Consider the following 17,889-nt stretch of genomic DNA (forward strand, 5'->3'; position numbering starts at 1 on the left):
GAGGAAACTGGAGCACCCAGAATAAACCCACATAGGCCACACACCAACCTCTTTGCAATTAGCAACTCATATTTAGCTACTTATTTTTGTGTAAAATTTCATACTGGGTTTATTATTATTATTATTTGGTGTGCTACTTTGACTGGTCACACCATTGTTTTTAGACCATTAACATTTTATTTTGAACCATAAATATCCAAATTTTGTACTTTTCCGCAGGTATTCGTCAGCTCTGGGTATTTTTATTTTTCCTTGATTCATTAGTTCACCCAAGTAACAACAGAGCTTGAATATGGATTCAGGTTCCCCAAACTACCTCTGCCCTTGCTTCTTAGACTTCAATTACATGAGACCCATTTACTCTTAAATGCGGGTAGATGACGTGCGAGTGTGTATCAGCAGTGAGTACACGTTGAAGTATCGGAGTACGGGAGAATACCGTCTCCACTTAAAATCTCTTCAGTTGTGAGTGAGGTAGAGCAATTTGTCTGATTTTCTTCACGTCGTTTTGGGCAGTTAAGCCGTGTCTTACTTTAGTCACGTGGATAATTTGAGCCACTGGGAACGCCGGGGCTTTTCGTGTAGCTCTGAATGGGCGGGGCTCACTCGCTCCACGCTGCTGACGGAGCGCGCGCTGTTAACGGTCGCCACAACCTGTTGACAGCCTTTTAAAAACTAACGAAACTACTCCCAACTCCAGAGTTATACACTTTGTTTTGGGTTTTGACTCACTTTTTCATGTGAATTGACATTCAGTGGACACCGAGGGTCTGGAAGTTTTCTCTCAGCGGGATTTTGAATCGAGTCAAGCGTTTGGAGAGCATAAAACTAGTGAATGTTGTCAAGTTCGCCGGAATGTAAGTTTAGACTCGAGGTGAGGAGACGTGGAGTCATGGATGAAACATGAAGGTTGTGAATTGTAATTCTAAATGCGGAATTGTTTTCAGACATGGAGCCGCACTGGGGACAGGTGCCGCATCACTCTTGGCGTAAAAAGGAAAACCGTGACCTGAAGCGGTCAGTCGCATCGTCCACGGTCGGGAAAAAATGACATGAAAGTCTGGACACGCACCTCACCGATGCTTTTGTGGCAGAATACAGTCAACTCCTCGCCGCGATGTTCCGCCGCCTTATCTCTGTGTCCACGCTGCTGCTGCTGGTGTCCAGTGTCTGGAGGAGCGGAGTGTCCGGTCGGAGCTGTGACGAGGAGCTGATGGTGGACAGCTGTCGGTGCGCGGCGGAGCGCTCCACGCAGCCGAGCCGCCTCAGTGTGAGGGTCAAGGTGCTGTGTGAGGACGCGGAGTTACTGGACACTCTGGAGCCCGCGCTGCTGCCCAACACCACGGTCACTCTGTAAGTCACACCGACCAGAACTATGAAAGGGTTAAATCAGGGCAGTGAGGAAGTAGCCATAAATACATACATATAATGGGGACCACAGAAATGTGACCTTAGAGTAAAGAAAAAAACAAAAACTACTACCTTAAAGTATTTTTTTTTTCTGATTATATTGCGGAAGACATTCTTTCTTTCTTTTCCTTTTTTCTTTCTTTCTCTCTCCTAATACCTTTATATTTATCACAGCACTATGGTCTTTCTTTCTTACTTTCTTTCAATGATATAATACGTTTTATAATTACAATGTCTTAAAACTTTTAATATGTTTTTAGAGTTTCTGACGCTACCTGCCATTCTGTGTCATTTTATAATTCCCTTAGGGATGGGACATATGCCAAGATATCATATCACAGTACTTCAAATTCATGATACACAACACACATCATTATGTTGTGACACAGAAACAGTGCAGTACCTTTTTCATGTTTAAAAATTGTCATCAAAAGCTCAATTGCAATTTCATATGCTGTGGTGCAGTAATGATAACCATAACGAGAAATTGTCATCACACTGCTGCCCACCTCTAGTTCCCTCTGTCAGTTAATTTACTTTTTTTCATACTTGGTATCATTCTTAATGAACTTTATGCATTTGAGAAATTGCTGGTTGTACTTCAGACACACAGGCAGGTGAAATGTACTACTGTGTAATTTCAGGCACAGATAATAATCTGTTAAAAAACAAATAGATAATAAATATTGCGATCTAACTGCTGTTTTGGTTACCATGTCGTTTTTATAGACTTTATAATGGCCTAGTCAAATATAATGGAATGCCTGCTTTACTGACAGAGACAGCAGAAAAATGTATGTAGTCAGGACACTGCAGTTGATATCAAATTAAGACCTTTAAATGGACCGTAATCAGTACAAACAAAATGACTTGGCTCCTTGAGGTACAATATTAAACATGCATTATGGCTAATCTCATGCTTAGGCTGTACATGTCCCGCAGAGAGGGTATCATGAAATTTTCATTTGGAGAAGTCTCTCTCACTCTGGCTTTCTCTCTCTCATAAGTGTATTGACATTGTTGAACTGTAGTCTGCGGTACTCACTCTGTATCCTATTACATGCTGAAAACACAACTCAGATGAGCTGATTAGTTTATCCCCTAAATAGAGGAGCTAGAATGTAATTGCCGTGTTCAATGCCTAGTTTGTGATACTCCTAAATGGTGAGATTACATACAAGATGTCAATAACAATTCTGCTAAATCACACATATTTATTTTAAGGTCACAGTGATTCTTTATTTTTTTTTTTTCCTGCTCGCGGCCATTTCCATTTCACACGGTTAAATAGCCAGAAGTTACAAGTTGCAAGGCTTTACTGTTCCTCGCAATTGGGTCAGCATTGTTGAAGCAGTGAAAGCCAGTGCCCACACTGTTATCGCTACATAATTTATGATACATGAACTGAAATCCCAAGTTTCTCTGCAGCTAATTATTTGTGAATGTTTGCTGACTAATCACTGCGTGTTTTGCTTTGTATGCTGTGACTCTGCTGAGAAATTAATATTCTGGTTTCATGTTTAGTGTTGGAAAGATCAGTCTGAATACAGAACTCCCTGCAATCATTTGACACATGGACTGTGCTTTGAATTTGTTGGGACAATATCTGCCAATAATCTTTAGCATTTATTTTACTGTCAAATTTTTTTGTTGATCAGATGGATTGTATTTTGTAAATATATTTACAAAATCAGTATTTGATCTCTGAAACACACCACAAAAATGTTTTGAACCATTCCACTATAAGTAGATGTAAGCAGAAAGGCTCAGCCTTTGCATGTGAAGATGGGTCATGGCTCACCACTTTGTGCCAAACATCATGAGAGAATTTTCATACACTGAAAGAAATAATATATATTTCTTAACAATGTATTGCAAATAATTTAGGTCTTTCACCATATACCTTATATAATATTGTGAGAACAGTGAGAAAATCCATCTCAGCAATATATCAGCCAGCACAGGGCAAGGCTGGATACCACTGTTAAATATATATGACATTCACGGCCTCAACATGGGATTATATGAGAAATGATCATGCTGAAATGATCATAGCTACATGAAATTGGGAGCTCTTCTGTAAACTGTTGTCACTTAATACCTTCCACTACTGCACCAAGAAACGCCCCTAATTATTAAGGAGAAAGCCATACATTATATATATGCAGAAATGCCACTTCTGAGCCCAGGCTTATCTCAGAGGGTCTGAATGACAGTGGTCAGAGGAGTCCCCATTTTGGGAATTTGCATCATTCCACATGGCATGGGTGCGAGTATGAGAATGTACTACTGTGTAGGCATCTATTGGGATTTTAGACATATTCTGCTATCAAGGTGTTGTGTTTTTCTAGAATGTCCAAAGTTATTTCAGCAAGACAATGCTAGGCCTCATTCTACATGTTCTAAAACAATATGACATTGTAGACACAGAGCATTTGCACTTGAATGGCCTGCCCGCAGTCCTGATCGGTTGAATGGCACTTCATGAAGAGAGGAATCAGACAACAGTTACAACCAGCTGAAGTCTTGTATCAAACAAGAAAGGGCAAAAAAAGAAGTTCATAAAAGTGAAGTAGCAGTAGAAAACAATTCCAACTATTTTGAAATGTGCTGTAGACAACAGTGGAATGATGCACTTATGTCAATTAAATAATCATTCTAGGCAATTAATAAATCACATATTTCTGTTTTTATGGCATTAAACATTTGAAATTAATGTAATTATTAGACATAATTCGGAAATTAGAACTGTCATATAGAAATGCATGACAATTCAGCATGAAAATGTTTGTGCAACCAAAGTCAAATGAAATGCTTTGTTGATATTTTTCAGTGACAAAATCATATCCATTGCAGGTGATATATATCAAAAATTAGTTCTGTCTTGAATTTAATTTAACAACAACAAAATATAAAGAGTTTTAATGCTTGTGGATGTGCTGTATTTTATGCTTACCACCCTGCTCATTGCAATATGTTTTACATTCCATTACATTCCACATTAATTTACCTGTAATGGTGTGCTAAAATGTGCAAATCATTTTAACTGTTTAAGGGGTGTACTTACTTTTAATCACCAACCAAACATTTGTCATTTGTCCAGGGAATGTCAAACCTGAGTCATGCAATCCTACAGTACATGTACTAATAGTATAAAAATGTATTTCCTGTCTTTCTATATCTTTCCTCTCATGGGTACAGTAAAAAAGTATTGTGCACACACTTTATTTTATACACATTTATTTGTATCATCCTCCATGCATATTGACCATGTTTACAGATCACAGTGATCTGACCATCATCAAAACAAGACTTAGACAATTTTATACCGCTCCTTTTCAAATACAGCTTTTGCATTTCGATACTTACCAGATTGGAGCACAGGCAGATTCAATCACATTGCATTTATTTACAGGTCCGATCGCAGGTCTGATCACATTGCCCAGAGGATGAGGAGCTTGTAAAGACAGCATTACTGGCTGTGCCCCACTTTCCTGGTGAGGCATTGAGGCAGAAATAGGGCTGTGGCCACATTTGACTTTGATTATTTGTCAGTGTACTCCAAATGAGACACACCTGGCGTGGGCCAGCTGACAGGTATAAAAGAGCTGGTGAGAGCTTTCGGGGAAGAGAGAGAAAGAGACTAAGACTGTTTATTTTGTTTGCGTTACGCCAAAAGTCTGTTTATTCTGAGTTAAATTGGATGTTTTTGAGTTGAAATAAACTCCCTTCCCGGGGTGACATGGTTTTTGCCACAGTGGTATTGGAATCTGAGACTTGGACGCTACCAAATTATTGTGGGCATGACAAGGGATGCTGTAATCTAGTTCCTCCTCTGCCATTCAGAGTGCTAGCACCAGCTGCTCCTCAGACAGGAGCTAAATGCTGGTGAAGAGCCGCAGAAGAGTTGGCCATCCACTTGCTGTGCTATGAGGCAGGAGGTTCTCTTTTCCCACAGTCCATGACAGTCTTCCCCTACAAACACCAACTCTGCATCATGGATAGAAGCCGCAGGCACGAGCCCTGCCACTCCTGTGCCACAGAGAGAAGCCTCTACATGCTGTGGAGAAAAGCTGAGAGTACAGGTCCTCCAATGCCTCATTTGTGGAAAGTAACTGTGATCAGGTGCTGAACCTTGCCAGCCTGGCCAACATGATACATGGAGCCTGCCATTGTGACCCATCGTCAGCCAACTCGATGGAGAATGTCCAGGGTTACACCCACTATAAGCCTTGTGCCTGCCCCATGTAGATGAGCTGTAGATCTGGTTACGTCTATGCTTCATGTTGGGGTGACAAAGATACTGATGGCCAACTTGCCTCCTGCCTCCAGGATCCTCCTTTCCAAGATGGCAGAGTCTTTGCCAAAAACATAAACCACAGTGCATTATGTATTTATACAAACTGCCAGATCTAGTCACAGTGCAGTTATATCCACATGTACTTATGATCACAGCATGTTTAGATCTACACACAGATCCAATCGCAGTGAGTATATACAGATGCAGATCTGGGCAGAGTTTGTTTATACATATGTACATGCAGATCCAGTCACAATGCATTTATACATACGCCCATTCAGTTATACTGCATTTGTACATCCAAGCAAATCCAATCATAATGTTCTAGGACAAGAAGGTAGTACCAAAAATATTCTGACCTAAAATACTGCTACACTCTTCTTTAAAATGACAAAGTATAAACAGGGCATTTGTGAAGAGCCTGTTATATCCTATTGCATAGTGTGTAATATAGGCTTAAATAAATGAATAAATAAATAAAAATGTGCATTCAGTCACGATTTGAATGAATCGAGATGAAAGTTGAGGTGAAATTCATAATGCAGTTTTAAATGTTAGCAGATTCCCCTGTGTGGGGAACAGGCTTACCTCATGTCAGTTTTGTATAAATACAAATCAGTTTCTTCACTAAATGTTTTCTGTTGGGAACTAAAAGCCATTACCCTGCCACCTAAAAATGCTTGTATTTTGAGGTCCTGAAAATGTTCATGGAACCATAGTGAATTATTCTGTTGCAGCCACTGTGTTCCCAATTGTACATGCAGCTTGTAAAATCTTTTAAATCTGACCTAAAGCCATAAGCTTATACAGTTTGGAAGCTGTGGACAAAGTTATGTTTTACTTTTGTCTAGGAATGCATTACCACCTGGATTAGATGCGCTCTCCATAAGTTTGGTGTAGTTCAACATCAGTGTTTATTGTGATAGAACATCTTTCAATAACAAAGATGTGAATTATACTTTATTTACAGTCTGTCACTGAATTTAATTGTCACTGACGTTCATTAAATATTAAAAATATTTTATATAATTCTAAAAGAGTGGCGCCTAAATTTTGTACATGCAGCAATTCTCTCCGTGAAATTTGTGTTTTGTTTTGGTTTGTTTTTGACAGGGGACAGATTATTTCTTTGCAAAATGAAGTGTGAAATAATGTACATACTATAAGCAGGAGAATTGTGATTGCGCTATAGGACTTTTATAAGTAAAAATATAGTTAATATTTAAATAGAAGTACGAAATATACACAACAATATTTTTTTCTCTATTTACAGAGGAGGTGGCAACTTTATTTATGAAGTATCATTTAATAAAAGAATGTTTAATAGACTTGGCATATTCACTAGCATTCTGGGCAGTTTTCTGTGTCTTTTATGTTGTTCATATCGATATCGGGATTATATTGTATCAACCAGAATTAAGAAATATAGAGTGATATTGTCACAGTGCGAATAGAAATCATGACTTTAAAGAGGCATTACGTTATGGCGATACCTTATGGTTGCATTTCTGAGCCTGGGACAAAATTAGCCGTCGATACTTCTGGCTCAGCTTAGTGTTTTTCTTGGGAATCTTGTGTTTGTTGTTGGTGGACATATACATAGGTGCCTTGCACTTGTGACTGCCTGGTGAGCATGTGTGTTGCACAAATAGCATGGCATGAACATGTATAGGTTATGAACATGAATACTACATAATAAGTTGCAGTGTTTGGGATTTGCTAAACACACTGTATCAAAGTGTGATTTCAATTTGAAATTGATTAATTTGTTCAAACTTGGTTTGGATTCAGACTACCCACCTCTGCACACTGGTGTGTTACATTAGAGTGTTTTTACTAAGTACATTCCAAAAGCTCTGCCAATGCCACTGTTTGAATCTGCAGTCATATTTATTCTGAACAAGAGCTCTGTATAAATATTAAATGCAGATGGATATGAGTGTGGAGACACTATGGAAAACAGTCTGCATCTCAACATTTAGCCCAGACTAAGCCTGTAGCTTTTTATGGGTGTTTGGGGTATGTAATTTGGGTGCCCTGAAATATTTACAGGTATGATCAACATTTTAATAATATATTATTTGTGCACGTTTGTGTTATTGACGGCTGGCCTAATCCCAGTTACCGTGTTTTGGTCCAGACTGGCCAGGAAATCATGTTCCTGCACTAGGAAGTCTGACCTTTTATCATACTGAAGTGGCCTCCCTAGTCTCACTTTTGTTTCTGCCTGCTAGAAAAATAAATAGCTCTGAGAGGGAAGTGTGCACATGGCCAAGTGTAAGCCAAGTGAAGTGTGCACTCCTCTGGGTGTGAGCTAATGCCTCCCCCTGGTCTCCTTCATTCTCCTCTTCATTGCCCTAAACCCTGGGGTGAGGCTGTATGCTTGTTAGCATGCCGGCATTATTACTCCTCTGAGCGCTGGGAGCAGGATGCCCCCTTTTGTAAGGCCAACAGAATGAAGAGGCAATCTTGCCTGATTTATTGAGAAGGACAGAATTATTGGGTTAGCCTGAGTGAAATGAAAACATGCTGGTTTGCACTGATTGTCATTTGTCTTTTGAACATTAAGAAGACAGGAGGTTATATTCTCTGTTACTGTGAATTCGGTGTAGTGATGTGGGTTGATCAGATTTTTGCTGACAAATTTACCTTTATTGTCTATAGACGTTAAAACGTGTTGTACCTGCAGTAAGATGTGATTTGAAAGTTGCTGTGATGAGAGGATGTAGCATAGTATAAATGGACAACATTTACATTTTTATTATCCTGCCTACATAATGAGAAATGGACACACTGAAAAATTATCTTACCTGTGTCATGAATACATTCATTCATTCATTGTTTGTAACCACTTGTCCAGGTGGGTCCGGAGCCTACATGGAATCATTGGGCGCAAGGCAGGAACACACTCTGTGGCAACAAACACACACCTACGGTGTCGCCAATCCATCTACCAACATGTGTTTTTTGACTGTGGGAGGAAACCAGAGCACCCGGACACGGGGAGAACACACCAAACAAGACAAGACTTGAACCCACAACCTCCAGGTCCCTGAAACTGTGTGACTGTGCCACCATGCAGCCACTAAATACATTCTCAAAATGCATTCTGTGAATGCTCTGCTTTAGAGAATAAAAAACGTTTAACTAGTGTTGCATGGTATACAGATAAATAGATAACCAGCCTTCATGGTGATTCACGTTTAACAGATTTGAGTCTAACCGCCAAAAGTTCTATCAAACATTTTTGCAACATTATCTATGATGTGTTTATCATGATATATACTGCTATTGTTTTATTGCCCAGGTCTAACATTAGCACAAGCAGTTGTTTAGATTCTCCATATAACATGCTTTTTGTTACAGAGACCATATAAGACTGGGCCCTATCTCACTAAACACATTCAACTTATATAGTGAATTTTCACAAGGATTAAACATCACAGCACTCCCCTCACCCCTTTTCTCTAAGCTGACCTCTTCAGAAAGATCAGTTTCAGCTTTTTCACCTGTTCCTTTTAATGAGAACGAGCCAGAGCTGACTTCTGCATTAAAGCTTAGGAGTGATGAGGAATTGAGCGTGAGCTCTGACTTTGGTTTCCTTGGTTCCCGTTCTTCTCTCTTCTTGTTTTTGCCATATTTATTAGCCCTGTAAATTCTGCAGCCCATGCAAAACTCACTGAATTGTATGCTTTCACAGTTTGTGGTTTGGTAGAGCCTCTAGATCCCAAAATTAATGTTTTTTTTCCCCATAATTTTTCCCCTTTTAATGCATTTAGAATGGTAAAACAGAATTCTAAAGCCAATACACCACTGCCATTCATTCATTCATTCATTCATTCATTATCTGTAACCCTTATCCAGTTCAGGGTCGCGGTGGGTCCAGAGCCTACCTGGAATCATTGGGCGCAAGGCAGGAATACACCCTGGAGGGGGCACCAGTCCTTCACAGGGCAGCACAGACACACACACACTCACTGCCATTTATTCAGTGACTATTAGTGTAATACTCACCTTTTATACTTCTCACCTTTTATATTCTTCTGAAAAGCTGTATTTTCCCATATGAATGAGGGCATAAAGATCATGAAGAAAACAAGTGACTTGGCATTTCTATTTCTGATTGGTCAGAGGATCAACACTTATTCGTCCAAGCACTGATAGCTAAAATATTGAGCTTAATCTGATACTGGAATTAGTTTGACATGCAGCATGTAATGTAAACCTTATCTAAAGTCTGACTGAAAAGCTTGACTTTTACAAGGTACATTACTTGTTGGACATACTGACTCCATGCCTTCTTTCTGTCCTAGAGGACTGTATACTGCTGATGTCTCCAGATGTCACCAGTCTAAGCAGGAAATGTAGACTGAGCCATGAACTGGTCAAGACTGTGTGTCGACATGAGGCCAGATCTAGTTCAAAGCTCCTAGTGCTGAAGACGTGTGTCTGAATGGTTACTGACAGCTGCTGTGGCACCAGAGACACTGTATCAGAGAGAGAAGGGGTCTTTTGGGGACTAGTGTTTGGCATGTAGTTAAGTAAAAGCATCTTGTTGAAAGGATCTTTCTACACTCCAGTAATGTCTGCACATAACACCAAGCCTCACTTCCATCATTGATAGTATGAACTAGGTAATTTGTTGGTTTATCCTGGTGGTAGACTGAAGTTGATGGGTTTCTGCCTCATTCTGACTTGAACCTGATCTTACATATCTGGAAAATACATTGAAGTTTACAGTTGACTGAGTTTTCAGAAAGTGAGTTATGGTGGTTTTATTTGCAAAATGGGAGTAAATGAGTGGCTTTCCACTGGTGCATTAAGCGTGCCACCAGTCAGGCTGTGTAACCTCTAACAGAATCTTTCTACCTCTTTAAGCAAACCATAGTAATAAGATCAAAAGATCCAAGAACCACAGAGTCCACAAGAGCTCCAGCATTTCCCATAGTCAGTGGTTTCCAAAAACAAAAGAATGTGTCGTTTTCAAATCCCTAGCTGTTCTTGGAGGTGTTCGTGTATTCCTTCAAATTTTCACTGTTTACATTTCTCTCTCTGACTTGAACATTAGAAAATATTGAAACCAGCCCTGCAGAAGCCATTTTTGCTCCTGATGCGAACCCAGTCAGATTAGGCTGGCACTGCTTTAACCGTTAATTTGTTTGGCCTGCGCTCCTCTCAGTGTGATTGGCAATAATCACAGCATTTGAGCAGGGGCCTTTCCCCTTCTCATTTTAAGTGTCAGTCAGTATTAATACTTCTCTGCTTGAGACTTGCAACCTGACGTAGTTATGATTAAAAGCGTCTGAAGGGGATTGCTCAAGATCTCACATCACTGAAGTCATAATCAGCAGAGATACTAGCATTTTCAATGTGACTCATTAACCTTCTAATGGACGGTTTGCACTTTGGCTTTTTCATTCTTCAGTTCCTTTTCTCTCTCATTTTTTAGTCTGGATCTCTCTGTTTCTATTGTTTCTTTTTTTTTTTTACTTGTTTCTTCTCAGGTATAGCATGTAGCCCATAGCTAACACTCTCCTATGGTCTGAGTGCTTCTGTATGAATATTTGACAGTCAGGGAGCAAGTGCTTTTCAGTGCGTGAAGGGCACAGGTTAACACACACATAGCAGCAGCCCTGCGGCTCTTAATGGGAAATGACAGGGCTGGAGAAAACTAAGTCCATAACCATACCATTCCTCTCTCTCTCTCTCTCTCTCTCTCTCTCTCTCTCTCTCTCTCCCTCTCCCTCTCTCTCACTCTTTCTTGCTCTTTCACTCTGTCTTTTGCGCTGACAGTGAAAGCAGACAACAAAGGCATTTTATGTGGTCTAGTGGCATAATCTCAAGAGCTGGGACTTCAGCTGTTGAATTGATATGCTACCTAAGGGCTTGTTTTCTGGTTCTGGACGTCAGCGCTGCTTCCTCATCTCTCTGTGGAGAGCACCTGAGGCAAGTGTGCAATGTTATTCAGTGGGCTCTAGAAGGCCAGTGAACCATGATAGCTGTGGGCTTTCACTGGGCTTTTAGTGTAGCCCAAAGATTTTTGCTTATACTCATCTTAGAGAGCCATGGCAATGCTTAGTGTGGTGTTATCACAAAATTAACCTGTTGATTGAATAAATACTTCCTTGTGATATGTGTTGGGAACGAGCATGGTTGTCACAATTCCAAACTTCTGTAAAGATACCAGTTTATTATTACGATACCTCATATTTAAACCTTACTACAAGAAAACTATTTAATAATAAGTATAATATTTTTCTAATGTATGTACTGGGGCAAATAATTTAAATGCAAAATAAATCTAAATATATATATAAATACACCAGGCCTTCAACACAAAGTTGACACATATGTTGAGCCAATCAGTGGATCCCTACATCATTAAGCCTTCCCATCGAGCAATACTGGACCCCCAAGGAAAAGCCACCGTTACTCTCCATGCTCAGAACTGTTCAGTCCTGCAGTGGAAAACAAGCCAGGGTTTTAACTAGGGCTGGACTCTAATTCAATATCAGTAAGTAATATAAAATGACAATGATACGATCTGTAAACACATTTTCATTTTAACATGATGCTCATTATAAAGGTACTGCCCCATTCACTGCCCTCAGTTTTAAAGTTAGTTTAAAAATAATAATAAAGAAAACCCAAAGATGTTTAAATTTGATGGTGATGTCATGTTTCGTGTTTGTTCTGGGCACTTCTACATTGTTTATATCAATACTGGAATTGCCTTATATTTTAAAATATATAATTTTTGGCCATATCATCCAGTCCTAGTTTTAACCTGTCTTTCATCATGTTATCATTAAATTAAATTAAATTCAGCTCTTTTCATGGCTATTTTGTTTATGTTTATTTTAGTCAAAATAGCCTGAAAAATCTGATTTGGCCAGAGGCCGAATTAGCCATCAACATAATGTTAGCCTGTTTTAATAAGATGTTGAAATGAGTGACATTTAGAGTAATTCGTTATCGTATTGTAGCATTTAAATTGCAACTACCCTAGCTGTTTTTTTCTTCTCTGGGAGCAACCTGAGCAGTAGAGTTCAGCTGGAATCAAACCCATGTTTTCCTAAGTCACTACAAAGCACTCGGACTGCTCTGCTCCCTCTTCCCCGCTTTGTTATAATAGATATGTGAGAGTGTCATCCAAAAAGTTCATCACATGCTGTATAGACAAAACAAAAGATCTCTCTATAATAAATGTATCTATACATTCACACAATCTCACACAGACATACAATATCACAGAGTATATAAATCCCGTCGTACTCCTCGGAAAACCCAGGAATGTGTCTGACATGTTCAGCCATCTAAAAATATTAGGAAAGGAAAATAGAGAGCCTGCCAAGGATCCGTTACTGTGCTGTTGTCCCTGCCTCCCTTTCTGTGAATAGAATAAATAGCGAGGTTATTTAAACTGTCATAAATCTGCTGGCCCGCTGGCAGCCATGGCCCTCGACAGTGTGTTGTGTGCTGCAGCTTTCCTAAACATCGTAAAGCAGCTGAGTTAAAACCCTGAGAGCACAGCTTCTGTCTGTGGGGGTGATCTTATGAGTGGGAGAACATGTCAACTCTCCCTGACCCCGCACCACAGAGAGGCCCTGGACGTGCACGCCGCTCATAATGTGCTGAAAGCTCTTAAGTCACGCGTCTGTGTGTGTGTTCGCAGACAGCTCAAATAGAAATTGATGATCCTGTGGTGGCGACATGGTTTATGTTTCTCAGCCCAAATCTCAGCCACTGTACCAGCACCGTAAGTGTTTCCCTTTCATTTCAGCATCAGGCAAAACCACAGGACAGCTTTATTCATACAGCTCACACATATTCCGATTGCCCAGAGAGCACAATGTTATAATGTGACACTGTCTTGCAATGCAACACCATAGAACCAGCCAATGTGACAATAGAAAACACTCAAATTAATTCTGCTGAAGTTCAGAGTATTATGAAATACATGATTCACCCAATGATTGAATTGTGTTGGTAGGAATCAAAAAAGGAAAACCCACTAGTGTGGAACTGATTGGAGTTACACAAGACTTTTATATCAGTATAGATTTGTTTTTCAGACAGATCACACATTTTTCTTATGACTTACAACATGTAACATGTACATTACTTTCTAAACCAAGTGCAGTTTTAAGGTAAAAAACAAAAAACAAAAACATTAATATACTATTTGAAAAAAATCTGACTTCACAAAAAAATGATTTCATTGTGATTTGTTCAGTGTTATCGTATCATAAACTTTCACTCTGGTTTGGGTTTGCCTGGATTATTTTGATATGAATCAAAATGAGAAAAAATCACTATGCACAGCTGTGACTAAATGAACTACTCACAGTGGAATGTTTGCAATATAAAAGTAGAGAAATGTAGTCTAGGAAAAAAGTGCAGGAAAAGAAAAAAAATACAGCAAAAGCAGTCTTTCAAGGCTGGTGGCTAGAATAGCCACAAGTGCTGCTCTCCAGTGTCCAACCAGATGGGCCACACTACGTGGAAGTGCTTCTCCTATCCGCTGTTCCAGGCCTATTTGAGGCTCCGCTAATATCCATCTGAACTCCTGAGCTATGTCTGTTTTACATCCAAGATCAATGTTAGTCGATCTGAAATATGTTATTTTGGTTAGCCGTTCCAAGAAACCCGATATTACAGAATAACACTGGGTTTGGAGCTGAGGCTGGAAAGCTTCGGGCTGTCCGCTCGGGATGTTTGTAATAGTTCAAATTGTGATCTCTTCCCTACTTGGTGTGTGATTTGTCCTTGCAGACGCTTCAAGTTAGGGTTATTTTCATTTCTGCTGCCTTTATAATAACGCAGTGCCGCGACTAAAGGCCTGAGCTGCAGTTAACACTGGACAGGAGAGTTTGAGTGGGATTTTCTCTGGGCCTAGCCAGCTATGGGCCTCTGGCTGGTGAAAGTGGAGATGAGAAGAAGGAGGAGTACTAATGTAGACTGAGTGAATAACATTTCAGGACTGAACTTCCATTCGCAGCACGGGGCTCCAAAACACACACACACAGACACACACACTAAAAAAGGGCCTTCTTCTTACTGTCAGACTTCACCTCTACATACTGTATATGGGAATGTCTACGAGAAAGACCTGGTGTTTGTGTGTATGCCTGTTTCTGCCCTGCGCACTCTTTCCTGATGGAAGTGATCAGGGAAACAGGGCAATGACATAGACCATTTGCTCCAGCAGCACTAGCGAGACAACATTTGATTTGTCCTCTCTCTCTCTTACATTCTCTCTCACTCTCGCTCTCTCTGTCTCTCTCAAAGCTGCTTATCCTTAGAGGACATAATTGATATTGTAAATAGAATGTTGGAAGTACACTCCAGATTTTCGGCATGAACTGTTTACATAATGTACAATTATGTTTTGCCTGTGATTTCCTGGATGTTGCGCAGAGGCCTGGAAAAGGCATGAGGGGGTCGAGGAGCGGCTGAGTTTCCTCTGGCCACACAGAGCCACTAATGCAGCACTGCACACACTCACACGCTTCAGTTTGCACAAACACACAGCCTCTGTTTCTGCCGTACAGCATGCGGTGAGAAAGCAAGTAGGAGAGAGAGAGAGAGAGACCAAAGAAAAAAGAATGGCAGTGCTGAGTGAATGACAGACAGAATATACACTGGAAAACCCCTTCATGCATCTGAGTATGATGCAGTTTTGCTTCACTCCTGAAAGGGAGTTTAGTAATTGTTTTATTACCAAAATGTAAATCTGGCATCACAACAAAATGATTCAGTACATAATTGAATAAAAATACAGCAAGGGAAAAGGCTGACTTTTCAATTTAATTTCATTTTATTACATTTATTCATTGTCTGTAATCACTTATCCAGTTCAGGGTCACGGTGGGTCCAGAGTCTACCCGGAATCACTGGGGGCAAGGCAGGAACACACCCTGGAGGGGGCACCAGTCCTTCACAGTGCGACACACACTCACTTTTGAGTCGCCAATCCACCTACCAACATGTGCTTTTGGACTGTGGGAGGAATCCGGAGCACCCGGAGGAAACCCACGCGGGCACAGGGAGAACACACCAGACAGTCACCCGGAGCGGGACTTGAACCCTCAACCTCCAGGTCCCTGGAGCTGTGTGACTGCGACACTACCTGCTGCACCACCGTGCCGCCCTGTTACAAAAAATGATGGTACATTTATTTTCATTACTTTTACTCAAGTGAAGATCTAAAATGAGGACTTTTTATTACTTCTTTTACTGGAGTAATATTTTATCTCGAGTATCTGTACTTTTACTCAAGTACATGGTTTGTGTACTTTGTCCACCACTGCTAATAGTGGGAGATTAACACGAGTGGAGTTTAATTGAGGCCTATCCCAGAAAGCTTCATCTCATTGGTAGCTTTGGTGGTCTAATAGATCCTAAGTCTCATTTCATTTAAAGCTTTTAATAAATTTTCTTTAAACCAGTGTGGGTTCTCTTGTTTTATCACTTTCCTTCTTTCTTCATCCAAGTAGAACAGAGGTGCACAACTACGGTCCTGGAGGGCTGGCAACCAGCAGGGTTTGCTTATTACCCTGTTAAAACACACCCACTAAACCTGCCAATTAACAGATGAATTGAATCAGGTGTGTGTGTGTGCTTGCAGAAACCACACCATGCTGGAGAGCGAAGATCCTGGACTGGAGCTGTGCAACCCTAAAATAGAGTGTCATATAAACAACAGTATCATAAGGAAATATATCTATTCAAAGTGAATACTTTAGCTTTTTTGACTAAACAACTGCGCAAACTAACCTTGGAACAGTATTCTATAAAGCAGAGAGCATCTGCATGTCTCCCTCCATGTAATAAATGTTGAACAGTTGGAAATTTATGCATAAACGTATCCATATTTGTTTCCAGCCTACCAGATCTCTGAAGTGCTTATAGAGATTTTCCTCATTAATGGCACATCTGAGCTCACTGCCTGTAAATGAACAGGTTGTTTGTTTAACTGTGTGTTACCTGAGGAGGCTCTGAATCATTAGGTTATGGCCATAGAGAGCTGAGGATGAGGTGATGCCGGAAAAGGTGAGTCAAGCCGGGCCATTCTTCAGCCAGTGAGCATTGCACAAAGACACCAGTGCCAGAGGGGCTGTGTGTGAGAAAGTTTCTTTTATGGGTATTGAATATGACAGAAGGATTGAAACTATAGTAGTTGTTTTAGAGGACTGGTTTGCTTATTGATTGTTTGATTGATCGTGTAGGACCACACATAGTATTCCCAGTAATAGGGCTCTGCAAAGTAATGATGGCACGCAGGCAACTGCTTCCTGAAGACATACACTTTCTTTTGTAAAAGCTTTTGCCAACAGTAAATAGATAATCAAATATACATACTTTGTGAAATGTGTAGTTACTTGGTTATAATAATGACTTAAATAAAATAATACCTTCTTAGGCAAACATAGCAGCTCCAAGAACTGCAGTAGAACATCTTAGAACACCCAGCATCTTCCAGCTCAAGAACGTTATTCTTAATTATCATCATTACCATATATTATCTATCATTTAAACATTCTGGCTCAATATTAATAAAGGTATTATAATAAAAAATATTCAGAAAAGTGTACACCTTATAAATCAAATAAATTTTGTACTTAAAAGCAATGTTCATGTTTGGATTGGATTGGAAAAGATGTTTCCTTACCATTTGCTAGCTCTTCATTTTGTTTGTGTGCTGGAAAACGGTATATTGTGTTTAAAAAAAACCCTAGTGTCAGTAAATGAATAAAAAAAAAAGTTGCTTTGTCAGACATCCTAGGCTCTCTCTCTCTCCTTCTCTCTCTCTCTCTCTGCTCAAGGCAGAGCAACTGCAGAGACCCCCATAAGTTGAAAATCTTGAAAATAGAAGAGAACATCACTTTATTCCTGCCCAATAGGTGGGTATTATTTGTCTTATTTTTGCTGTTTTAGATTAGGAACTTCTACATTTGGTAGGCTGCTAACTTCATGACGGTAAACAACTCGAGTTACAAACAATTTTCTTTGTTAATTTAAACAGTGAATTTACAAACGTACAAATGAACCTTCAGCCATGTACAAACAGCAGTCGTTTTTTTTCTTCCCCTCAAACATACGGTTCTGCCTTAAAAAGACACAGAACTTCTGGATTTAAACAAACCAGAGAGAATAAACCCACAATCGTAGACGTT

General features: G+C 39.9%; 1 protein-coding gene across 4 annotated transcripts in view; it reads left to right on the top strand.

The window, feature by feature from the left end:
- Positions 1-667: 667 nt before the first annotated feature.
- LOC136706058 (adhesion G protein-coupled receptor A3) overlaps positions 668-17,889 on the top strand; it is a 251,218-nt gene continuing 233,996 nt past the window's right edge. For 3 of the 4 annotated variants that reach the window (XR_010804108.1, XR_010804107.1, XM_066679962.1), the window contains exon 1: positions 668-1,353. Coding sequence is in view for 2 of the 4 variants with exons in the window: in XM_066679962.1 (XP_066536059.1) it covers positions 1,118-1,353 (236 nt within the window). In the remaining 2 variants the exon portion in view is untranslated. The remainder of the gene's footprint in view (positions 1,354-17,889) is intronic. The other variant, XM_066679961.1, reaches the window with a different exon arrangement.

The sequence above is a fragment of the Hoplias malabaricus genome, chromosome 8 (assembly GCF_029633855.1).
Source record: "Hoplias malabaricus isolate fHopMal1 chromosome 8, fHopMal1.hap1, whole genome shotgun sequence".
NCBI lineage: Eukaryota > Metazoa > Chordata > Actinopteri > Characiformes > Erythrinidae > Hoplias > Hoplias malabaricus.